General features: G+C 46.0%; 1 protein-coding gene across 4 annotated transcripts in view; it reads left to right on the plus strand.

Moving 5' to 3' along the window:
- Positions 1-20,566, plus strand: part of SMARCAL1 (SWI/SNF related, matrix associated, actin dependent regulator of chromatin, subfamily a like 1) — a 68,028-nt gene extending 47,462 nt beyond the window's left edge. For all 4 annotated transcript variants that reach the window (XM_039495462.1, XM_039495463.1, XM_039495461.1 and 1 more), the window contains exons 11-17: positions 4,533-4,751; positions 6,332-6,402; positions 10,242-10,344; positions 11,444-11,626; positions 14,763-14,863; positions 19,219-19,315; positions 20,247-20,566. In XM_039495462.1, coding sequence (XP_039351396.1) covers positions 4,533-4,751; positions 6,332-6,402; positions 10,242-10,344; positions 11,444-11,626; positions 14,763-14,863; positions 19,219-19,315; positions 20,247-20,456 — 984 coding nt within the window. In that variant the 3' untranslated portion in view covers positions 20,457-20,566. The remainder of the gene's footprint in view (positions 1-4,532; positions 4,752-6,331; positions 6,403-10,241; positions 10,345-11,443; positions 11,627-14,762; positions 14,864-19,218; positions 19,316-20,246) is intronic.
- Positions 20,567-21,191: the final 625 nt, after the last annotated feature.

Raw genomic sequence — 21,191 nt, forward strand, 5'->3', positions numbered from 1 at the left:
TGTTGTAATCGTTACATTAAACAAAAATTGACAAACCTGAACCATTTAATTTAAAAATAAAATCCTAGCAATTCAGCATTTAAAAAGAATTGATTTCGTTTCATGGCAGAAACCTACAAATCTCTGGCAGATGCAATAAGAAAAGATGTAAAACAAGAGTTTTATTGGTTCATGATCCAATTCCTTGGCACTTCTGCTTTTAAAACTGCAACAAATGAAATGTCACCTGTTTTTATTTACAAGCTCAACTCAGCTCAGTTTCTTGAAGTAGAGGCTGTGAAGCCATTTTTCAAACTGGTTGAAGTTGGCAAATAACAAATAAAAAAATTAATGTTGAGATCAGCATGTGCTCTGAATTTGTAAGGGTTTGGCAGCTTCTGTTAACACTGTAATAAATTTACTGACTTGAGTGAGATGCTTTAACACTTTGATAAGAAATTCACAGTTGATGCATTTGTTCTGGGATATTATGGACCAAAGCCAGATGTGTGTGTTGGCAGAATAAACTTCTATTCATTTTTTCCTCTGTCTTTCAGTAGAAGACATCAAAGTATGTTTAATAATTCTAGTAATAGACTAGTTTTAGACACCATGTCCTATTAAACATATTACTATCACGTACTCATGTTAACTATATTTTTTTTAAATGGCTTTTTTTCAATTTTCAGTTTTTTAGAAATGACCCATCAGAACTCACTGCCAGGATTAGTTATTAAAATTCATGTATAGCTATGATATAGCGATAAAGTTACATTTGCTACTGTGTGACCCAGTGTGATGCTGATGTAACACCATTGAAATCAGTCATGTAACACTGGCATCTTCATTGGCTAACTGTCAACAGAGCCGATACAATGCGATCAGTGGTAGTGCGTCATGATTACGGCAGCATCCTTTTCTTTCCTACCCATGTGCTTCTACCCTAAGCAGCGTCATGCACCTCCAGATGCCATATGTGTCTATGTGCCCATCTGATTCCGGCCCATCCCATCCCAAATCTTATACCTCTCTTCTGTCATCATAGTATCTGTGTGTTTTCCAGTCATGCAGTAAGCAATGTGACCTACATCTGTCATATGTAGTTCATTCTCTCTCTCTCTTTCCTCCCCCCCTCCCCCCCAGCCTGGGGGAGAATTGTGTGTGGAGGGTTTTATTTTGGTAAGGTTTTACTTTTTGGGGGAGGGGGTTGTTTGTTTTGGGGTTTTTTTTAAATGAACATGCTGGTCTCTATGTGTGTTTAGAGAGGGTAGGTTGAAGAAGTGTGCCTGACATTTGGGACAGAAGTTGTGGGGTTTGTGATAGTCCTTAGTTCCTTAGATTGTAAGTGCCTTGGGGCAGGGACTATCTCTCTGTTCTGTTTGTACAGCACCCAGCACATTGGGGTCCATGACTGGGGCTCCTGGGTGCTACAGTAATAATAATAATGTTTGTTATTCAGTCAATCATAAGACAGAAAATATTATATTGCCTCTGTATAAATCCATGGTATGCCCACATCCTGAATACTGCGTGCAGATGTGGCCGCCCCATCTTAAAAAAAAAAAAAAAAAAAAAGACTGGGACTTTTCAGCTTGAAAAGAGGCAACAAAGAACGGGATATGATAGCAGTCTATAAAATCATGACTGGTGTAGAGAAAGTAAATAAGGAAGTGTTATTTACTCCTTCTCATAACATAAGAATTAGAGGTCATCAAATGAAATTAATAGGCTGCAGGTTTAAAACAAACAAAAGGAAGTATTTTTTTCACACAATGCACAGTTAACCGGTGGAACTCCTTGCCAGAGGATGTTGTGAAGGCCAAGACTATAACAGGGTTCAAAAAAGAACTAGATAAGTTCATGGAGGATAGGTCCATCAATGGCTATTAGCCAGGACGGGCAGGGATGGTGTCCCTAGCCTCTGTTTGCCAGAAGCTGGGAATGAGAAACAGGGGAATGGATCACTTGATGATTATCAGTTCTGTTTGTTCCCTCTGGGGCACCTGGCACTGGCCACTGTCAGAAGACAGGATACTGGGTTAGATGGACCTTTTGGTCTGACCCGGTATGGCCGTTCTTATGTTCATAGACCAACCCCTGAGGAAGCTGGAGAGGATCTTCATTCCTGAGCTTTAGGCTAGATGCTGGGCCTGGCCCATTGAGCGCCTTGAAGATAAGGACTCAGACCTTGAGCTGACTCCTTGGTTCCTCCCTAGAGACCTCTAGCGAGAGTGAGAATCAGTACCAATCACAGTCATGATTTTGCACAAACAGCTTTCAGTATTTTTTAAATTGAAAGTAAATAAGTAACAAATAGACTATGGTTCCATTTGTGAAATTGCAACAGCAGTCTCTGCTCGCTGTCCCTGTAATAAATCCGTCCCAGTGCTAGAATAGCAGAGCAGAATTGTATGGGAGTTCTGGTGAGATAAAGCAACTTTCTGTTGAAATGCCATGTAAACATTCTGTTCAATTTTGATCACCACATTATGTAAAATTAAATGTTGTAGCGATTAACATGCTTCAAAGAAGGGCATGAAGGCAGATCCCAGAACGAAAGACTAAGCTCTGAAGTAAGTTAAAAAACCTTTTGCTTATGTAGCCTGAAAAAGGAAAACGTTCTGAGGCATTTTAGTTGGAGAATATATCAATTTTAATGGTGTTGGTTGTCAACTTAGTTGTTCTCTGCTGAAGCAGATAAGAGAACAATATGGTGTGACATTCAGGAAAGCACATCCAAAGCCGTCTTCAAAATCACATTTCCAAATACACCGTGCTCCAGTCTGGGAAGAAATACTGATGATTGCACTGAGAGCTTTACATCTTCAGATCACTTCTCAAACATTAACTCTTTCACCCTCTCTCTCACTCACACACACACTCACACACACACACCCCCGCCAGAGAAGCAGGTAATTGCGTTTTACGCCATTGTTGGTGTTTGCACTGTACTAAAAATAACAACAATGGGAGTACATGCAGCTTTACAGACAAATAGAGATATGACCCCACCCCGAGGATCCTACAACCTAAATTACATTTTATATGGTGAAGGTTGGTGATAAAGATGAAGGGGGGTGTGACAGGGCAAAGGTTACAGCAGAGATGAGCTTGATGTTATGAATACAGCTCGTTCCTTCCTTCCTGTACACCAGATCTGGGAGGATATGCTAGGCATAGTGGTAGCTGCTTCTGGGAGAAGGCAATAAAGGGAGTGTGGCAGAATGGATGCCATGAGTGCTAGGTGCTTGGAGAATGAGCTGATTTATGCTGAGACATGACCAAATGTAGTTGCACCTGCTTCCTGCAAGCTCCATGGAGGCCTCTGAGCCAGACTTGGCAGTAGCAGAAGTAGGTGTGGTGGTGTACGTCACACATCAGGTGTAAGCTGATCGGGAGACAGGCAACGTGGGGAGATGTGCTGATTCAGCATTCAGTGGGTGTGCAAGACAACTTACACACTGAGGGTCTGGAATCAGGAGGAAAAACAATTGTGCCACCCCTAATACCTCCCCCCGCATACTGGACACAGATGCTGGTAGGTGTCCTAAGGTAGCAAGCCTGCATGTATTCCTCTTTGAGCTGGGCACTGGCCCCTTTGCTTAGGTGGGTCTGGAAGCCCCTGACACCAAAATCCAATTACACACTGAGGAGTTTTGTAACCATTTATATAAAAGCATATTAGGCAAGGGAATGGGTACAGGGAAATGGGCTGAAAGGGGATGGGGGACTTAAGGGAATTCAACAACTGTGAAACAATAGCACAAGCCCTTCTCCCTCCGCTGGAGGTGCCCAAAACCTTCCTCTTTCCCCCCCCCCCCCCAGCTTCTGCCCCCCAACCCGAGGCCTCTACTACTATCAGTGATGCACACAGAGTTGAGATGCACTAGTCTGGTGAAAGACACTGCACCTCTGGTGGCTGCTCAGTCTGGATTTCTGGCGTGGTGAGCGGTGGCGGATTTAGAGTTAGTGGGGCCCTATGCACAGCTTCGTCGTCCCCCCCTCGGGACCCAGCCAAGAAAAAGAACATTCTCTCTTATCTCCCTCCTGTTGTTCATTCTTTTTTTTCTTCATCTTCCTCCTATCTTATAAGTAATGGGAAGTAAATGAAAATGCAGTGAGGTACTTTGATTGAGGCGGGGGTTGGGGTGCAGGGGGTGGGCTCTGGGAGGAAGTTTGGGGGCTGGGTGCGGGCTCTGGGCTGGGCAGAGGGTTGGGGTGTGAGAGGGGCCAGAGAGCTCTCGTTCCCGGTCAATGGGAGCTGCGGAGTCAGCACTCAGGGCAGGGGCAGCATGTGGAGACATTACCCCCCCCCACACACACAGCCCCACCCCAGGGTGGCAGGGACATGCCGGCCGCTTCCGGGAGCGAAGCGGCGCAGAGGGAGGGAGGCAGAGCGGGCAGAGAGCCGCCTTAGCCCTGCTGCATTGCTGCTGGCATGTCTCTACGCGCCCCTTGGATGGAAGGGGGCAGTGGATCTCTGCGCCTGGAGCCGCCTCCCTCCAGGCTCCTGGGACTTTTGTTGCTGATGATCATGCTTTGCTCTTCCCCAGATGCCGTGGGGCTGGGACTACTCCGGATCTTCCAACCTAGGAGAACTGAAGCTTTTGCTTGAAGAATCTGTCATGATCCGCCGCCTGAAATCGGACGTGCTCTCCCAGCTTCCGGCAAAACAGCGCAAAATGGTAGTGGTGGCTCCTGAAGGCATGAATGCAAAGACCAAGGCTGAGCTGGCTGCCACTGCAAAGGAGATGGCCAAAGGGTACAGAAGTGTGAGTCAGAAACTGTTAACATGATGAACTGTTGGTATTTCAGGTGCTCACTTAAAAAAAATAAATAAATAAAAATCAGTGGAGAGCAATTCCCAGATTCTTAGATCATCATCGAAATGCACAGCAGACGTTATCAAGGGTACTGTTTTAAATGGTTCTCTTGGGTATCCAAGAATGCACAACATCAATAATCATAACAGGTCAGCTTCCTCTTTCCTTAGTTTCAGCTGTTTCATCTTCTTGTCATGCTGCATATCACTTTCATTTCCCCTGTCATTCACCTTTTATCTCCTCTTCACTCTATTTACTGTCTTTCACTCCTCTGTATTTACTCTCCTGTCTTGCCTCATAAGCCCCACTTACCTTACAAATGTAACTGACAGGGTTGTGAATCACAGTTGAGGCCAACTATTTTTGTGCCTCTGTGGACAGAAAATGCATATTACACCCGTGTTAGAGACCTGTGCTGTTTGTTTTACAGACTTTCCTATGGTGCTTATCATGTTCGTATCTAAGCTTCTGACAAACTTCACAACACCTCTGCTGCTATTCCCATTTTACAGATGGGACTCTGAGGCCTAGAGAGAGTCGTGCTATGGCTACACTGGAGCTGAAGGTGTAATTTATCTGCGCTAGCTCTGATCAATCCTTGAGGGGGCCACTTAGGGATCTGAGGCAAAAATCAGTACTTGGTCCTGCTAGTGAAGGCAGGGGGCTGGACTTGATGACCTTTCAAAGTCCCTTCCAGTTCTATGAGATGGGTGTGTCTCCATATATTATTATACAGTAGCAGTGCTGTGAGGGGCAGGATGGGCTAGCCATCCTGGGTATGTAGCTAGGGTTTCTACTGGGACTGTACTCTGGCTGCTAGTCTGTACAATTGCTTGTGCTGCAGCAACCATGCTGCTATTTTTTAGCATTCTAACTTGATCAAAACTAGTTACTCGAAATTACACCTTCAGCTCTGCCGTAGATGTACCTGAAGTGACTTGCTCAAGGTCATGCAGAAAGTCTGTGGCAGAGCAGGGTCTCGCAAGTACTCTAACCACTGGACCCATCAGGCAGAGAGATCTGTTCTAAAACTTGGTTCTCTAATGTGGTTATAACACATTTTTCTGTCCGCACCAGTTAGAAAAAAAGCAAATTATGGCGTGATTTGGCCACAACTGTGTTTAAATATGTCTATGCTTGTAGTGCAGACAAATCCCTCTACACACAGAATCTCTTTGGGGGGGGGGGGGGAATAAAAAATGCAATTCACATGAGAGTATTCCTTCAGTTTTCTGAACTTTTATTTTATGCTGGGGGCAAATCTACTTCTCCCCACTCTTGGGTGGTCCCCAGTCAGAGTAGAACTGGTGCAGTGCCACTGGGGTAGATGGCAGGGGCAGAATTCTGGTAGTGCATGGTGAAAGATTTGCCCCTCCGCGTACTATGTTTTGTAAATACCAATGTTTAGGGAGAGTCTTGCTTTTCCCCAGCACAATGCCCAATGGCAGCAGCAGATATGCTGGAGCGGCTGGCACCTGGGAGGAAAGGCAGATTTGAAAATGACATTCAGTTTTTTCCCCTCTTCACAGAAACAAAAGGAGAAGGAAGCGCTACTCCTCTTCTATAACAGAACCGCGGAAGCCAAAATCCGTTCAGTCATGTAAGTTGTGTGACAGTCATAGGATCAGAAGGGACCTCAAGAGGTCGTCTAGTGCAGTCCCCTGCACTCAAGGCAGGACTAAGTATTATCTAGACCATCCCTGACAGGTGTTTGTCCAACCTGCTCTTAAAAATCTCCAATGATGGAGATTCCACAACCTCCCTAGGCAATTTATTCCAGTGCTTAACCACCCTGACAGTTAGGAAGTTTTTCCTAATGTCCAACCTAAACCGCCTTTGCTGAAATTTAAGCCCATAGCCTCTTGTCCTATCCTCAGAGGTTAATTCAGTGCCTCATTCTGACCTATCAAAATGTATTTGACTAGTGAGAAGAGAGAAATTGAGCCTTTGGGATAAGATTGCAGCAAAATCAAGTGCAGCTAACAAAACTAATTACAACACACAACATTGTCTTCTTCCAAGGGCTCTGTACCTGCCCAGTCTTCCGATCTAATTCCAGATAGGCCCAAATTGAGATCCCAGAATCATAGAATATCAGGGTTGGAAGGGACCTCAGGAGGTATCTAGTCCCAACCCTCTGCTCAAAGCAGGACTAACCCCGACTAAATCATCCCAGCCAGGGCTCTGTCAAGCCTGACCTTAAACGCCTCTAAGGAAGGATATTCCACCATCTCCCTAGATAACCCATTCCAGTGCTTCACCACCCTCCTAGGGAAAAAGTTTTTCCTAATATCCAACCTAAACCTCCCCCACTGCAACTTGAGACCATTGCTCCTTGTTCTGTCATCAGGTACCACTGAGAACAGTCTAGAGCCGTCCTCTTTGGAACCCCCTTCAGGTAGTTGAAAGCAGCTATCAAATCCCCCCGCATTCTTCTCTTCCGCAGTCTAAATAATCTCAGTTCCCTCAGCCTCTCCTCATAAGCCATGTGCTCCAGCTCCCTAATCATTTTTTGTTGCTCTCCGCTGGACTCTTTCCAATTTTTCCACATCCTTCTTGTAGTGTGGGGCCCAAAACTGGACACAGTACTACAGGTGAGGCCTCACCAATGCCGAATAGAATGGAATGATCACGTCCCTCAATCTATTGGCAATGCCCCTACTTATACAGCCCAAAATGCCGTTAGCCTTCTTGGCAACAAGGGCACACTTTTGTCTCATACCCAGCTTCTCGTCCACTGTAACCCCTAGGTCCTTTTCTGCAGAACTGCTGGCTAGCCATTCGGTCCCTAGTCCGTAGCAGTGCATGGGATTCTTCCATCCTAAGTGCAGGACTCTGCACTTGTCCTTGTTGAACCCCGTCAGATTTTTTTTTTTTTTTTTTGCCCAATCCTCTAATTTGTCTAGGTCCCTCTGTATCCTATCCCTCCCTCCAGCGTATCTACCACTCCTTCCAGTTTAGTGTCATCTGCAAACTTGCTGAGGGTGCAATCCATGCCATCCTCCAGATCATTAATGAAGATATTGAACAAAACCGTCCCCAGGACCGACCCTTGGGGACGGTTTTGTTACTTGATACCAGCTGCCAAGTAGACATGGAGCCATTGATCACTACCCATTGAGCTCGACGATCTAGCCAGCTTTCTGTCCACCTTATAGTCCATTCATCCAGCCCATACTTCTTTAACTTGCTGGCAAGAATACTGTGGGAGACTGTTATCAAAGGCTTTGCTAAAGTCAAGGAATAACACGTTCACTGCTTTCCCCTCATCCACAGAGCCAGTTATCTCTGTAATAGAAGGCAATTAGGTTAGTCAGGCATGACTTGCCCTTGGTGAATCCATGCAGATTTTCCTGATCACTTTCCTTTCTAAGTGCTTCAGAATTGATTCCTTGAGGACCTGCTCCATGATTTTTCCAGGGACTGAGGTGAGGCTGACTGGCCTGTAGTTCCCCAGATCCCCCTTCTTCCCTTTTTTAAAGATGGGCACTACATTAGCCTTTTTCCAGTCATCTGGGACCTCCCCTGATCACCACGAGTTTTCAAAGATAATGGCCAATGGCTCTGCAATCACATCAAGGATGTTTAGTTCCATATCTAAAGCTACACAGTGTTTGGGGTTAAGAACAAGTCCTCTGGTTCAGGCCCTTCTTTGGTTTAAAAGGAACAAACCAGTGCAATCATCAGTGTAAAGAGAATTTTAAAAAACTAACACTGCAGCCTTGCTGCAGAAAGCATTGAGCCAACCTATTTGTCAACCAAATTTAGTCTTTAGTTTTATAGTGCTCACTAGAGATGCCATGTTGACAGCCCTGAAGGTCTTGAATGTTCCCCAAAGCCCATGTGGGATCATGGTAACAGTGGATGCTTCCCCCATGAATGGACTTTTAACTCTTTCCTCCGGAGAGGCAATTTCTTTGAGTTGGGCTGAAGGCCCTTTCATCCCTAGCTTTTTTTGCTGAGACTCTCAACAGATCAGTTAGGATGTTGGTTTTGTTTGTTTTTTATGGGGACTTGTATAATTTGCCACTGATTTTTATTTCTCGTAGCCAACTGACTGGCCATCCTATTGGAATGACCAGAGTCATGTGTACTGCATGACCTCGCAGCCACAGAATTTGCTGCAGAATTGCCGCCCAGAGGCTCTGCTTTTATTTTTAAAAACGTGTTTCTTGGTTTTATGTTGGCGAAGAAAACCATGTGAACTGAATATACAACCATATAGTGTTGTTTTCCTGCATCTCCAGAGGTCTGAAAAAAATAGCACGGAGAGGTGGGAACTGCCCCATTCATCTTTAGGCAGTGCCACCTATGAAATTGTAAAGATTAAAATTTAAATGCTAACCGTATGAATTACGAAGCTGCTTGACTGGTTTAGCAGAGCCACCTAGCTAATATTCAGAAGTAGCTCAAGTTAATGTCCTTATCCTACCATCTCAGTATCTCTCCCACAACATCTCGAGTGCCAAAATGTCCAACTTCCCCCCGACAACTTCTCCAGTGCAGCAGTGTATTGTCTATACAAAAATCTGTTGCGTGTTAAACTGAAAATGTCAGAACAGCATATAAAATAAATGTAATGAGTTGAATATCATACCACAGGTGTCATTGAGCTGATTGTATTATTCGTTTTCAGCTTCATTTCAATGTAAACCTTCTCTTGAATTAAATTAAACTAAAATAGAATTTCCTATAGATTCACCAGAATGTCACAGAATTCAGCAACTTGGCTGCAGAATTTAAGTCCATCTTGCCACGGAGTCGTTTTTTTTTTTTTTCAATCATAGCTGGTCTGTGCTGAAAATAGTGACTTGGTCAAATGCTTCATAGTCCTGATTTTAGCACCAATTCGTCGAGCCATCCGTCCTCATTAGAAGCTGAAATTTGATTTACCTGTCCCCAATAATTTGTAAATAATGTACAATCGCTTGTTACATAGGAAACTTATTGCATGTCTTAGTGGGTTGAAAATAAGTTTCAAGATGTCCTGATAAATTTCTTCTTTAGAGAAGTTTCCTTTTTAGACTGACAACAGCATTAAATAAATGTATTATGGGTAATTGCCTCCTGGATAACATAATGTGTTCCACAAGATGCCTAGAGTTAGAAATACAAATGAATGAATGAATGGAATAGACAGATAAATGGAAATGACTTTAAGTTGGGCCACTCTGTTTCATCAAGTGTGACTCAGTGACATACAAATAAAAATAGGTACATTTGTCATTCAGTGGCCAGGAGTCCAGAAAAATGAGTGATGTGTCCCAAGATTTTTTTTTTTAATATGTGGATATTAATTATTGAAATGCTGGTTTTTGCTGGCTAGTTTCCTGATTTCTGCCTATAGATCAACAATATCTCTTAGGATTTGAGGGTGATGTGTGCATGGGACAACAGAGATATCAGTAATATAACCTGGACTATTTGTTTTTAATACAGAGAATACATCCTGGATTTACTGGAAAGCGGGAGAGACAAATTCCTGGTCTTTGCTCATCACAAGATAGTACTGAATGCAATCAGCAAAGTGCTGGAGAACAAAGTAAGTTCTTAAATCAGGTTCCTGTTAATTTTATCATTGATCCAACTTCAAAGCTCTGGAGAGTTCTGGCAGGTCACCTACTTTATGAAAGCTAGTGATACACACAATTCTCTAATTGAGATATCTCTAATGTGCCCCCGGGCCACGATAATGCAGTCTCCAGAATGAGACTGCCCAGAGGGATGTACGTTTTGTGTATGTGAGGGCTATTGCTGCAGATGTTTCTTGGTATTCACCACCTGGAGTGGTGTGCGTACAGTGCTTTGAGAAGTGCTGTTTCAGTACCATACATTGCCATTGTTGCTTTTCATGCCTCTTGGGAGAAGGTGGGGAGAAGACAGTGACAAACCAACCCCAGCTATATCTGCATGCCTTTTGTTTCTTGGGTCCATGATGCTCTGATTTTTGTGCCTGGCTATTGCATGGAGGCTCGAGTCTACTTACTAACTGCATAGTGATCTTTCTCCTGTTTCTAGTGATGAGTAGAGGTCAAGTTTCTATGCCTGTTTCATCTGATCTATCAGATTTTGAAAGCTGATGAGGTGGCTGTGAGACCTGATAGTGGTAGATGGGAGGTGGTTTTGCTAATTTCTCACTTAGAAATCTCTGAGGGCAGTACTGAGCCAATTGCTCATCATCCCTGACATTTATAAAGTACCCATCCCATCACCGCTTCTCTTTGGTGAGGAGACCATTGGAAAATTGTTAGCTTTGCAGCTGCAGCATCAATATGTGGGCAATACTCCGCTCTGCACTGAGCCTTTTCATCTACGTCTCCTTTTCGCTGACCTGGACTCTGCAGTGTCGCCTTCCCAGTGTCTAAGCATGATAGTGACCTGGATGAAGGGTAGCTGAGGAGATGGTGGCTGGTGATGCTGGTTCCTATTGTGTGTTTATGCCCAAATCTAATGGCAGCATTAGAAAATGCTGAAATAAAATTTACTTTTTTTTTACCCCGCCAATGTATTTAAAATAAAATGTTATGGGATAGTTCAGTAGGTTTTTTGATCTTCACAAGCACTGGTGGTGGTGGGGAAATCCTCTAAAACTTGGGGAAATAAAGACATGCTAATGATCTTTCTCCACGCCCTCCTCTCAGCATGTTGGATATATTCGTATTGATGGCTCCACATCTTCAGCTGAGCGTCAGTCTCTGTGCCAGAAGTTCCAGTTCTCCGAGAAGCACTCTGTGGCTGTCTTATCCCTTACTGCTGCCAACACAGGGCTGACCCTCTCTTCTGCCGACTTGGTGGTGTTTGCAGAGTTGTTCTGGAACCCCGGTGTAAGGAACCTACGTTACTACCATAACTTAAAGTAGTGTGTGCCAGTGGAGAGAGTATGGTACTGGGACTCCGGAGATTTGGGTTCTATTCCTAGCTCTGCCACTGACCTGATGAGTAACCTTGGGGAAGTCACTTCCCCCCTTGGTGCCTCAGTTTTCCCATCTGTAAAATGGAGCTAATGATGCTAACTTCGGCTATAAAGTGCTTTGGGAGCTACTGAAAAAAGTGCTATATAAGAGCTAGGTGGTGTTACTATTCTTATTACCGTACTGATCAATCATATTGCTAAAAAAGGGGACTGTTTGTAGTGTTGAGGGGTGGAAATGGAATAGTGTTATGGTGGTTCTTTGGAGGTGGGGGAGCATCATCCAGGATTACTGTTTCCTTCCTCACTACTCTTTTCCACTCCCAGCCCCCCAAAAATCTTTAAATTGCTGCAACCCCAGCTGACCAGACTGGCCGCTACCGCCAGTGAAGTCAGCCAATGGCCAGAGGGGATCACTCAAAAGCGATACAAACTTTTGTTCTCTGTCTTGGCAGCACTCCAGTACTGGATCACGAGAACTGCCTCTAGACCAGCTGGTCAGTTTGTAGATTTTTTTTTTTTGCTTTGAATAGGCCCATCATCAATACTGACCTGCTCCCCTCTCTAGGACTAGGGAGCTCTGATTATCCATCACACCTCATTTTAAATGCCATTTTCCTTTAATCCCAGCTACATGTGGGGGACTTTGCATCTAGCAGCAAATAACTAAGGGATGAAGAGGTTATCTGAGCGCCCACCTTGTATTCCAGGCACTGTGTCTTTTGGCTTGCAAGTTCATTTTGCTTCAGTATTTTACTATGTATTAATATGGACTCCTGGGACCTGATCCTAGGGGTAACTTTACTCCACCTGAAGTCAAAAGGAGTTAGGGTGTGTACCCTCTTACAAGACGCACTCTCCACCTTCCAGGATTGGGCCCTGTGACAGGGTGTACCAGGTCTTCGTGGCCCCCCGCTGGAGACCCCGTTGCACTGCTACACCCTGCTGCAGAAAACTGCTCCCAGAGAGGTAGAGCAGTGAGTATTAGACCTCCAGGCTTGCCTAGAGAGTTGTCATGGGCGCAGCCATTTTGGGGAACCATTGAGATCTGGTCCTCCAGCATCTAGAAGGGCTGGGGTGGGGCCAGCAACAGCCAGTCAAGGCCCAGCAGTCTGAAATAAAAGGAGCTACCTCCTCCTGCAAGCAAAAGCAGGTCCTGGCTGGAGCCAGAGGAGTAAGGAGGGATGATGCTGCCTAGGCTACAGCCAAAGGAACAGACTGGGCCAGGACCCATTGCTGGCCACAGTTAGTGGCAGGAGTTCAGGAGGAATCCTCCTGATTTGGGTCAGGCACGCCGTACCATTAGGATATTTATTGCCGGTTCGCCTTACCGGAAAGACACATTTTCAGAACTGCAGGGCTCTCCCGAGAACCGCAGCGGCGAAAGGAGCAGAACGCGGGGCCGCTCTGGCGTGGCTGTACCACCCCCAGCCCTTCCACGCAGCTGCGTCTCCTGTCTGGGGTCTGTACAACCCCACCAGAGGACAGGGCTGGGGGTGGTATAGCCGTACCAGAGGAGCTGCTGGCGTGGGGCTGCTGAGTGGCCCCACGTTCTGCTCCTTTTGCCGCTGCGGTTCCCGGGAGAGCCCTGCGGTTCAGAAATCCGTATCCGGTGCAGCAGGAGGACAGAGTCCCCCCACCCACCAGGTAATGTGGGATGGAGAGGGGATGGGGGGGGCTGGGTTTAGGTTAGGGCAGGGAGGGGTCACATGGGAAGGTCACCTGCCTCTCCTTTAGCTGGTGCACCCCTTGTGTCCCTCCCATGAGTCGCCTATGCATACTGCTAAGCATTAAAATCTCCTTGCACCAGTGGATTGGTGACTCATGAGGTGGCAGTATTCTCCGAGTCAGTACTGAACCAGTGTTCCAGCACAGCACTGGAAGGGAACAGGCAGGCCTGCAAGTGCTGTCTTTCATTTTCAACATAAAACAAAGGGCCTGACCGCTTGTCCTTAGAAATCCAAGCATGCTGCCTTCAAGAGGGCTAGGGACTGAGCCTGGATCCCTGCCCAGATTCCATCCTGCCTGCCTACTATTCACCAGCCATTTGAGTTGGATAATAATAATACCTCATTCTCATAGCACTCTTCACCAGGTAGATCTCCGTGCACTTTACAAAGGAGGTCGTCAGTATCATTAGCCCCATGTGCAAATGGGGAAACTATGGCACGGAGAAGTGAATTGGCTAGCCCAGTATCACCCAGCAGGCCAGTTTCCGAACTGGGAACTAGAATCCAGGTCTCCTGAATCCCAGTCAGTGCTCTATCCACTGGGCCACACCACATCTCACTCTACTTCACTTCTTGCTCTAAATTGCAGAGTAGCACAGCTGTGCACCATTAAGCAGCTGATGCATTGCTCCCCTAAGGCAGTGGCATTTCAGTAAATGATTGTTATATATACAAAATGTGGAGCTGTGGTTGGGCCCTCTGAATGCGGTGTGCCATTTGAATTATCAGTTACTGGCAGGACTGGAATTCCAACAGCCCCCGTATGCCTCGGAAAAACTATATGAGTATTTGTTTTTTCACAGTGTCAATTGCAAATCCCACACACAGGCACACACTTCTGGTGATGCAGGAAACTAAGTGTTTTAGCAGAGGAGCTTTCTCTAGGGAATTCTTTTAGCAGCTGGTTGTTTAGAGGACATCAGAGGAAAATGTCTGAGAGGAAGGTAGATCTTTGGGTTTCGGGTGCTGGCCAGGGACTAGGATCTGAATTCAGATCTCTGCTCTGCCACATGTTTCCTGGGTGACCTGGGGCAAATTGATTCATCTCTCTCTGCCTCAGTTCCTCATGAGTAAAAGGGGGAAATACCCGTTCCGTCCTCCCGCCCATTGTGCAGCTTGGCTGTTTAGGTTATAAATTCTGGGTGGGCAGGGCTGGCTCTCTGCTACGCCCTGATCTCAGCTGGGGACTCTTGGTGTTAATAGGGCACAAATCGGAGTAGTTAAGCATCAGGAAAAATGGGTCTCTATTTCCTGGGGCCGGTTTTGTAAATTCTTGTGTTACACTGTTTCATTGTGTTTTCTCTGTTTGTTTAAATACAGGTTTTGATCCAAGCAGAAGATCGGGCTCATCGAATTGGACAAACCAGTTCTGTTAACATTCATTACCTGGTGGCTAAAGGCACAGCAGATGACTACTTATGGTAGGGAGTGGAAAGGACTCTGTCTAACTCTTCATCTATCTCTTTGGGACTTGTGTGACTTGGGATACGTTACTTAACCTCTCTGTGCTTGATTCCTCCTCTGTACAATGGGGGTGGCAGTAACATGCTCTCAGGGTACCGAGAGGAGTGAGATTTGCCTTTGGGGTGGGGCTTTCTAGAAGGGCAAAGTCTTGTTAACAGTCTGGCCTTGTAACTGAAGGTGCCAAGCCAGTGAAATAGACCTGTTTATCAGGCAAAGAGTGGTTGTTGAGATGTTTGAGAGGGCTTAACGTATCTAAACGTTCACAGGCTGGGAATAGGGAGAGGACGTTTGGCTGCTTGGTTGCAACAGGCTCTGAGCACTTCCTGAGAGGTGAAGTTAGCAAGGACTTAGGGTGTCAGCAGAGATAAGGCCCATACAGATCCCTGGGTCGTGAGTTCTTGGGCACACAAAGGAAGCCTGCTCTGCTGCCTCTCATGTTGCTCTTCAGCAAAGCCGTCTGACCAGCTCACGAAGGGACATTGACGTGCCCCAGTGGGAACTCAATCCTTCTTTGGCTTGCGGGAAGGTTGACGGGATGCAGGGCTGTGGGAGTATAATGTGATGGGGAGAGATCTAGGAAATCCTCTGTGCTGAGGGAAGGGACCTGCAATCGATGAAGGAAAATGATTCACCAGATGGTACTTTGAATGTCCGAAATTATATCTTTCCATTACCTCATCTGAAAGAGCAAATGAGCTGAAGTGAATTTATATAGTTCCCAGAATATCATGATTGCAAATAATTACGGCCTTGCATCAGGAGAAACTGGAAACTGACACGTCGCCCACATTTCAAGGAAAGCTAATGACAGTAATTTTGCGTTTCATTTGTAAAATGCGGTCCATGCAACCGCTAGTGCTTGACTGAAAGGAAATATGCTTTTCAGAAGAGGACATACTTATCCTTTCATCCTCCCTCCCGCCCATGCCAACTCCAGGAGAGATGAGGGCATTTTATTAATGAAGGGCCTTTAATGGTGCTAGGTGAGGTTCACTTCTTCATAGTTTCTTGTCATGTGTTGCAAATCCTTGGAATTGGAGATGGGAATGGAACCTGTTGCTCCCAGTACCGCCCTGTGGAACCACTTTCCCACTTTGAACTTTACATCTTCCAAATATTTGTAGACTGCAATCACAGCCTCTTATTTGTCAGTTAATTACACTGCAGGCATGTAGCTCTCAACCTTTCCATCCAGATCAGTCCATTTAGCTTCTCTAATCCTTTCTAGTGTTTTTTTTCTGAATGCCTCTGTTTAATATCTCTGGTCCTGAGGTGCCCAAAGCTTAACACAGCATTCTAGGTATGTGCATACAAACAGAAGGCAACATAGTGAAATTGACTTTGGTTACTAGAACTGGCTCTGCTAGCATGGGATCTATCCTAAGTTGAAAGGGCTGGTGCATTTCAGTACTCCGAAGACAGTGGTTTTTCATTGGCCCATGGTAAATGCAACCACAAAACCAGTGATATACCTGAGATACATCAATGATGTTTTCATCCTCTGGAGAGATGACCTGAACTCCCTCATCTATTTCCATCACAACTTCAACCACCACCATCCATTGTGACATTGCCCTGGTGTTATCTGGACCAGTGATCTGCTAGGTAACTCCAGTCCTCGACTCTGGGAGCCAGCCTTACCCTGCTCTGCTGTGAGAACCCCCACTGCCACGCTGTTCACGCACAGCCTCTAGCATGTAAGCTGCTCCCAGCTAAGTGAGTGAGCACTTCTGGCCAGCTGCTGCTTGGATTGTGCAACCGAATGACACTAGCCAATATCTCCGGTCCCAGACACAACCCTAGGAACCTCCGTTTTGCAGTGTCCAGTTATGCCCGCTGGACGCTGCAAGCTTATATGAGTTCATCAATTTAACAAAGAAATTGATATGTTCCAGGCTTGTTGTCCCAAGGGGAATCTCTGACATGCATCAAACCAAACGCACTGCTTCAGGTAGAATAAACAAACAAATTTATTAACTACAAAGAGATTTTAAGTGATTTTAAGTCAAAGCACAACAAATCAGATTTGGTCAAATGAAATAAAAGCAAAACACATTCTAAGCTGATCTTATCACTGTCAGTGCCCGTATAAACTTAGATGCTTCTCACCACAGGCTGGCTGGTTGCCCTTCAGCCAGACTCTCCCCTTTGATCAGCGCCTCAGTCACTTGGTGTGATGTCTGTAGATGGAGGTGGAAGAGAGAGGAAGAGCATGGCAAACGTTTCTACCTTTTATGATGATCTTTCTTCCCTCTTGGCTTTGCCTCCCCCCCCCCCTTCAGGGTCAGGTGAGCATCACCTCATCGTAGTCCCAAACTGACCAAGGGAAGGGGGGGTGACTCACTCAAGAGTCCAACAGATCCTTTGTTGCTGGCTAGGCCAGTGTCCTTTGTTCCTGTGAGGCTGGGCTGGGTTTGACCCATACATGCCCTGATGAGGTGTGAACTGCCCCTCTGTTCCTGGAGAGTTTTGCCGGGCTTGTTTTAAGCCATGAGGACACATTTTCAGCCTCATAACTATATACACGAAATTGCAACCTGTAACATTACTGTAACAACAATTACTATAACATCACCATAACAACAATACCCAGTGGATCATGAGCCTTCCGAAGACACCCGACATCACAAACTTTGCATTGGATACCACACAATCATTTTATAAGGATGAACATGGGGGTGCAGGGTGTTCCCGTGAGGCACAGAGCGTCACACCCATCCATCCAACTCTCTAGAACATTCCCACATCAGCATCAATTTCCTGAACACCATGATCAGCTTCAACAATGGAACCCTACAGACAACTAGATACAAGAAACCCACAGAACCAGTAACCACCCCCAGTATACCAAGAAATCTGTGGCCACAGAATTTGCTCCAAGGAGAAAGTCTGCGATACACACCTTTACACGCTTAAAATCGCCTTTACCAAGCAAGGATACACCACCAGAAAAGTAGATCACATCATGGAATGGGCCACTCAAACACTCAAAAAGAACCTGCTTCAGTGTGGGGGGTGGGAACCCTCCAACCGCACACCCCTAGGTGTCACCTACCACCCACGCTGGAACCCATACAAGGCATCATTAAACAATTACAGCTCATCCTCAATGGGGACCACATCCTGAAAGAAATCTTTCCCAAACTCACTCTGCTGGCCTTCAACCAATACCCTAACCTCACCAAACTCATCATCAGAAGCAAGCTCCTCACAGATCAGGACATGCCAACTCATAGTGGCAACAGCACCTGCCATAACAACAGATGCAAAACCTGCAGACATATCTCCACTGCTACAATGATAGACACCCCCGACACACACCTGTCACAGAGTCAGGGCCCTGCACCCCCCACTTCCTACAATTCACCGTGACTCTCAGCCAGACAGTAAAACAGAAGGGTTATTAGATGATAGAAACACAGTCTAAAATTGAGCTTGTAGGTACAGAAAACAGGACCCCTCATTCAGGTCCATCTTGCGGGGCAGGGAGCCCAGACCTCGGTTCTGAGCCTCCCTCCATTTCCCCAGCCAGCTCCAAACTGACAGTCCCTCCAGCCCCTCTCCTCTGGCCTTTGTCTCTTTCCCCGGGCCAGGAGGCCACCTGATCTCTCTGTTCTCCAACATCTTCAGTTGGCACCTTGCAGGAGAGGGGCTTCATCACACCACCTTTCAAGCTCCAGGGGTCCTACACATGCCTATCACATGTTGTGTACTTCATCTAGTGCACAAAATGCTCCAGTAGCAACTATGTGAGTGAAACCAGACAATCACTGTGCTCTCAAATGAATTTGGACAGGAAAATGATAAAAGGCAAAAATGCCATATCACCCCGGGGCAAGCACTTCTCTTCATAAAATGATCACTCCATATCAGACCTCTCTGTCCTCATCCTCAAAGGAAACCTGCACAGCACCTTCAAAGGACAAGCCGGAGAGCTTAAATTGATACCTCTGCTATACACCAAAAATCAGACTTAATAAAGACTGTTGTATGAGCCATAAATCCACTATCTGCCACCCACTAACTCTCCTTTGTCGTATTATTGGAGAGGTGTTAACTGCCCACTTCACCTCGGGTTAACTCCCTTGTATTTAGCTTGACACTCAGTACATTCTTCAGGTCTGGGAAAGGTAAGCTCGAAAGCTTGTCTCTTTCACCAGTAAAAGTTGGTCTAATGAAGGAGATTCCCTCACCCACCCTGCCTCTCACGATAAATGATTCTGTGTTCCTCTGCCTAGAAAGAGGCTTGTGACATCTTAAATGTTACCACTTTCCTTTCTAGCAATATTTGGTGCTTGTTATCTTCCTACAGGCCTATGATTCAAGAGAAGATAAAAGTGCTGGGCGAAGCTGGCCTTTCTGAAGCCAGTTTCTCTGAAACAGCTGAAGCCACTGATTACTTCTACAAGGTAAGTGATGTGAATGTGAGACATTAGCCTGAGTCATTCCTGGGAGGAGTTAAACTGACTTGGGCTTTGTATATCTCTAGAGTGGCATATTAACAGAAGAGAAGATCTGAGTTCGTGCCAGTTCTGCCTTAAGTGCAGTAGGCTGGGTCATCCACCTTCCTCCCCGAGCCGCGCGGAAGTGGCCCCTCCACGCAATGATCCCAATCTTGTTGTGTGGAAGGAGACTCCGGTGCCTCTGCAGCACCGTCTCCTAATCCCCTCAGGCCCTGTGGAGGTTTCTCCATGTGGTAGGGAACCACATGGGAAAGAGGATGGGGTCAGGGCAGAGGGTGGGCAGCCATATTGTCCCCCAACTCTCACTCTGCGAGTTTGTGCTGGCAATGTAAATACAGCTCCAGGCTCTATTACCTTTTCTGCTGAGCCCTCATCCCCTGGGAGACCTAGGTAGCGTGGCCAGGGAGCTGCCAGGGACCAAAACCAGCAGGGAGCACAGGACCTCTGTGCGTGTATTTCACTGGCCTCTTGCAGCTCCCCTGGATCATAAGGATCCATTGGAGCAGCCCCCTTGCCTTCACTGTGAGGGAATCTCCATGAGGAAATTCTTCTAGAAGTTTCCATGGGAAAAGCTCCCTCTAGTAGCTTTTCCTTGCTCTGCAAGGGGCCACAAAATTGTGCGAATCAACCCCTTCCGCTCTCTCCATCTCTGAGAAAACGGTGATGTGCTTCATTGCAGAGGGCACAATGGCAGAGCTGAGTTTAGGCTGAGTCCCTGCTGTTCTCTCATGGGTACCTCTCGCACTGGAATTCCATTCTCCATTGGTCAGGGGAGCTGTGAGGGAAACGGGAGCTGTGAACTAATTATAATCGCCGGCTGTTTGGCTTGTTTGTTAATACCCTGTGTGTGCCGAACCACTCTGCTCTACTTTCACAGCGAGACCCGAAGCAGCAGACCATTTACAGCCTTTTCCAGAGGACCTTCTCTGAGCAGGGAGACGACCTCGATGAAGCTTTGCTCGTGGAGGCGGCTGACGCTTGCCAGGAGTCTGACTCCGGAAGTGCCTCTCGGGATGCAGAAATGGACACCTGCTCAGCGAGTCCACGTAAGAAACAGTGTCTTGAAGATTATTTTCACAGACAGTAACTAGAAAGGAAGAGACACTTAAAAGATTTTTTATTTAAAAAACAAAAACCACAGAATCATTGTATTGTTTGAGTTTCCAAAAATAAAACACAAGAATGGGTTTTGGAGAAGATTCAGTGTCTTTCTTCTATAGTGTTCCCCCCCCCCCCCGCCCCCAAAGGATGGAAGGAGAAGGTAAGGTGCTCATCTGGGTCAGCGAAAGGAGGGCTGGGTGTCAGCAGATCCTGAGTTCTAATCCTGTCTTTGTCAATGACTCACAGTGGCCTTGGGCAAGGCACGTCCCTTCTGGGCCTCAGTTTGTGCACCTGTTTTATTTTAAATAACACTCACCTGTTTACATCACAGGAGTGTCACAAGGATGAACTAGTGAATGGCTACAGACTGCCTTGAACAGGCAGAGCGCCATATAAATGCAAAATATTATCACCCCAAAGAACTTTACACACTGTATATGTAGTTCACCACTGACATGCAGTCTGGGGCACAGCACAGCAGAAGTGAGAGGAGGAATTTTGACCAGATCTCTAGATCTGCAACAAGTGCATAGGATCTTTATCATCTGTGCAGAGCAGTCAGGACCTTGAACCCAGATTTTCAGAATTGCCTGGGCTAACATGCAATGACCATCTATTTGCAATTACTGCAGACCACGGTTATTAAATCTCATCCTGAAGACCCACATACAACAAATTGCTTAGAACTCAATATATCTATCTTGGGATGGTGAAGGGCTGA

This window comes from Mauremys reevesii, linkage group 11 (genome assembly GCF_016161935.1).
Source record: "Mauremys reevesii isolate NIE-2019 linkage group 11, ASM1616193v1, whole genome shotgun sequence".
Lineage (NCBI taxonomy): Eukaryota > Metazoa > Chordata > Testudines > Geoemydidae > Mauremys > Mauremys reevesii.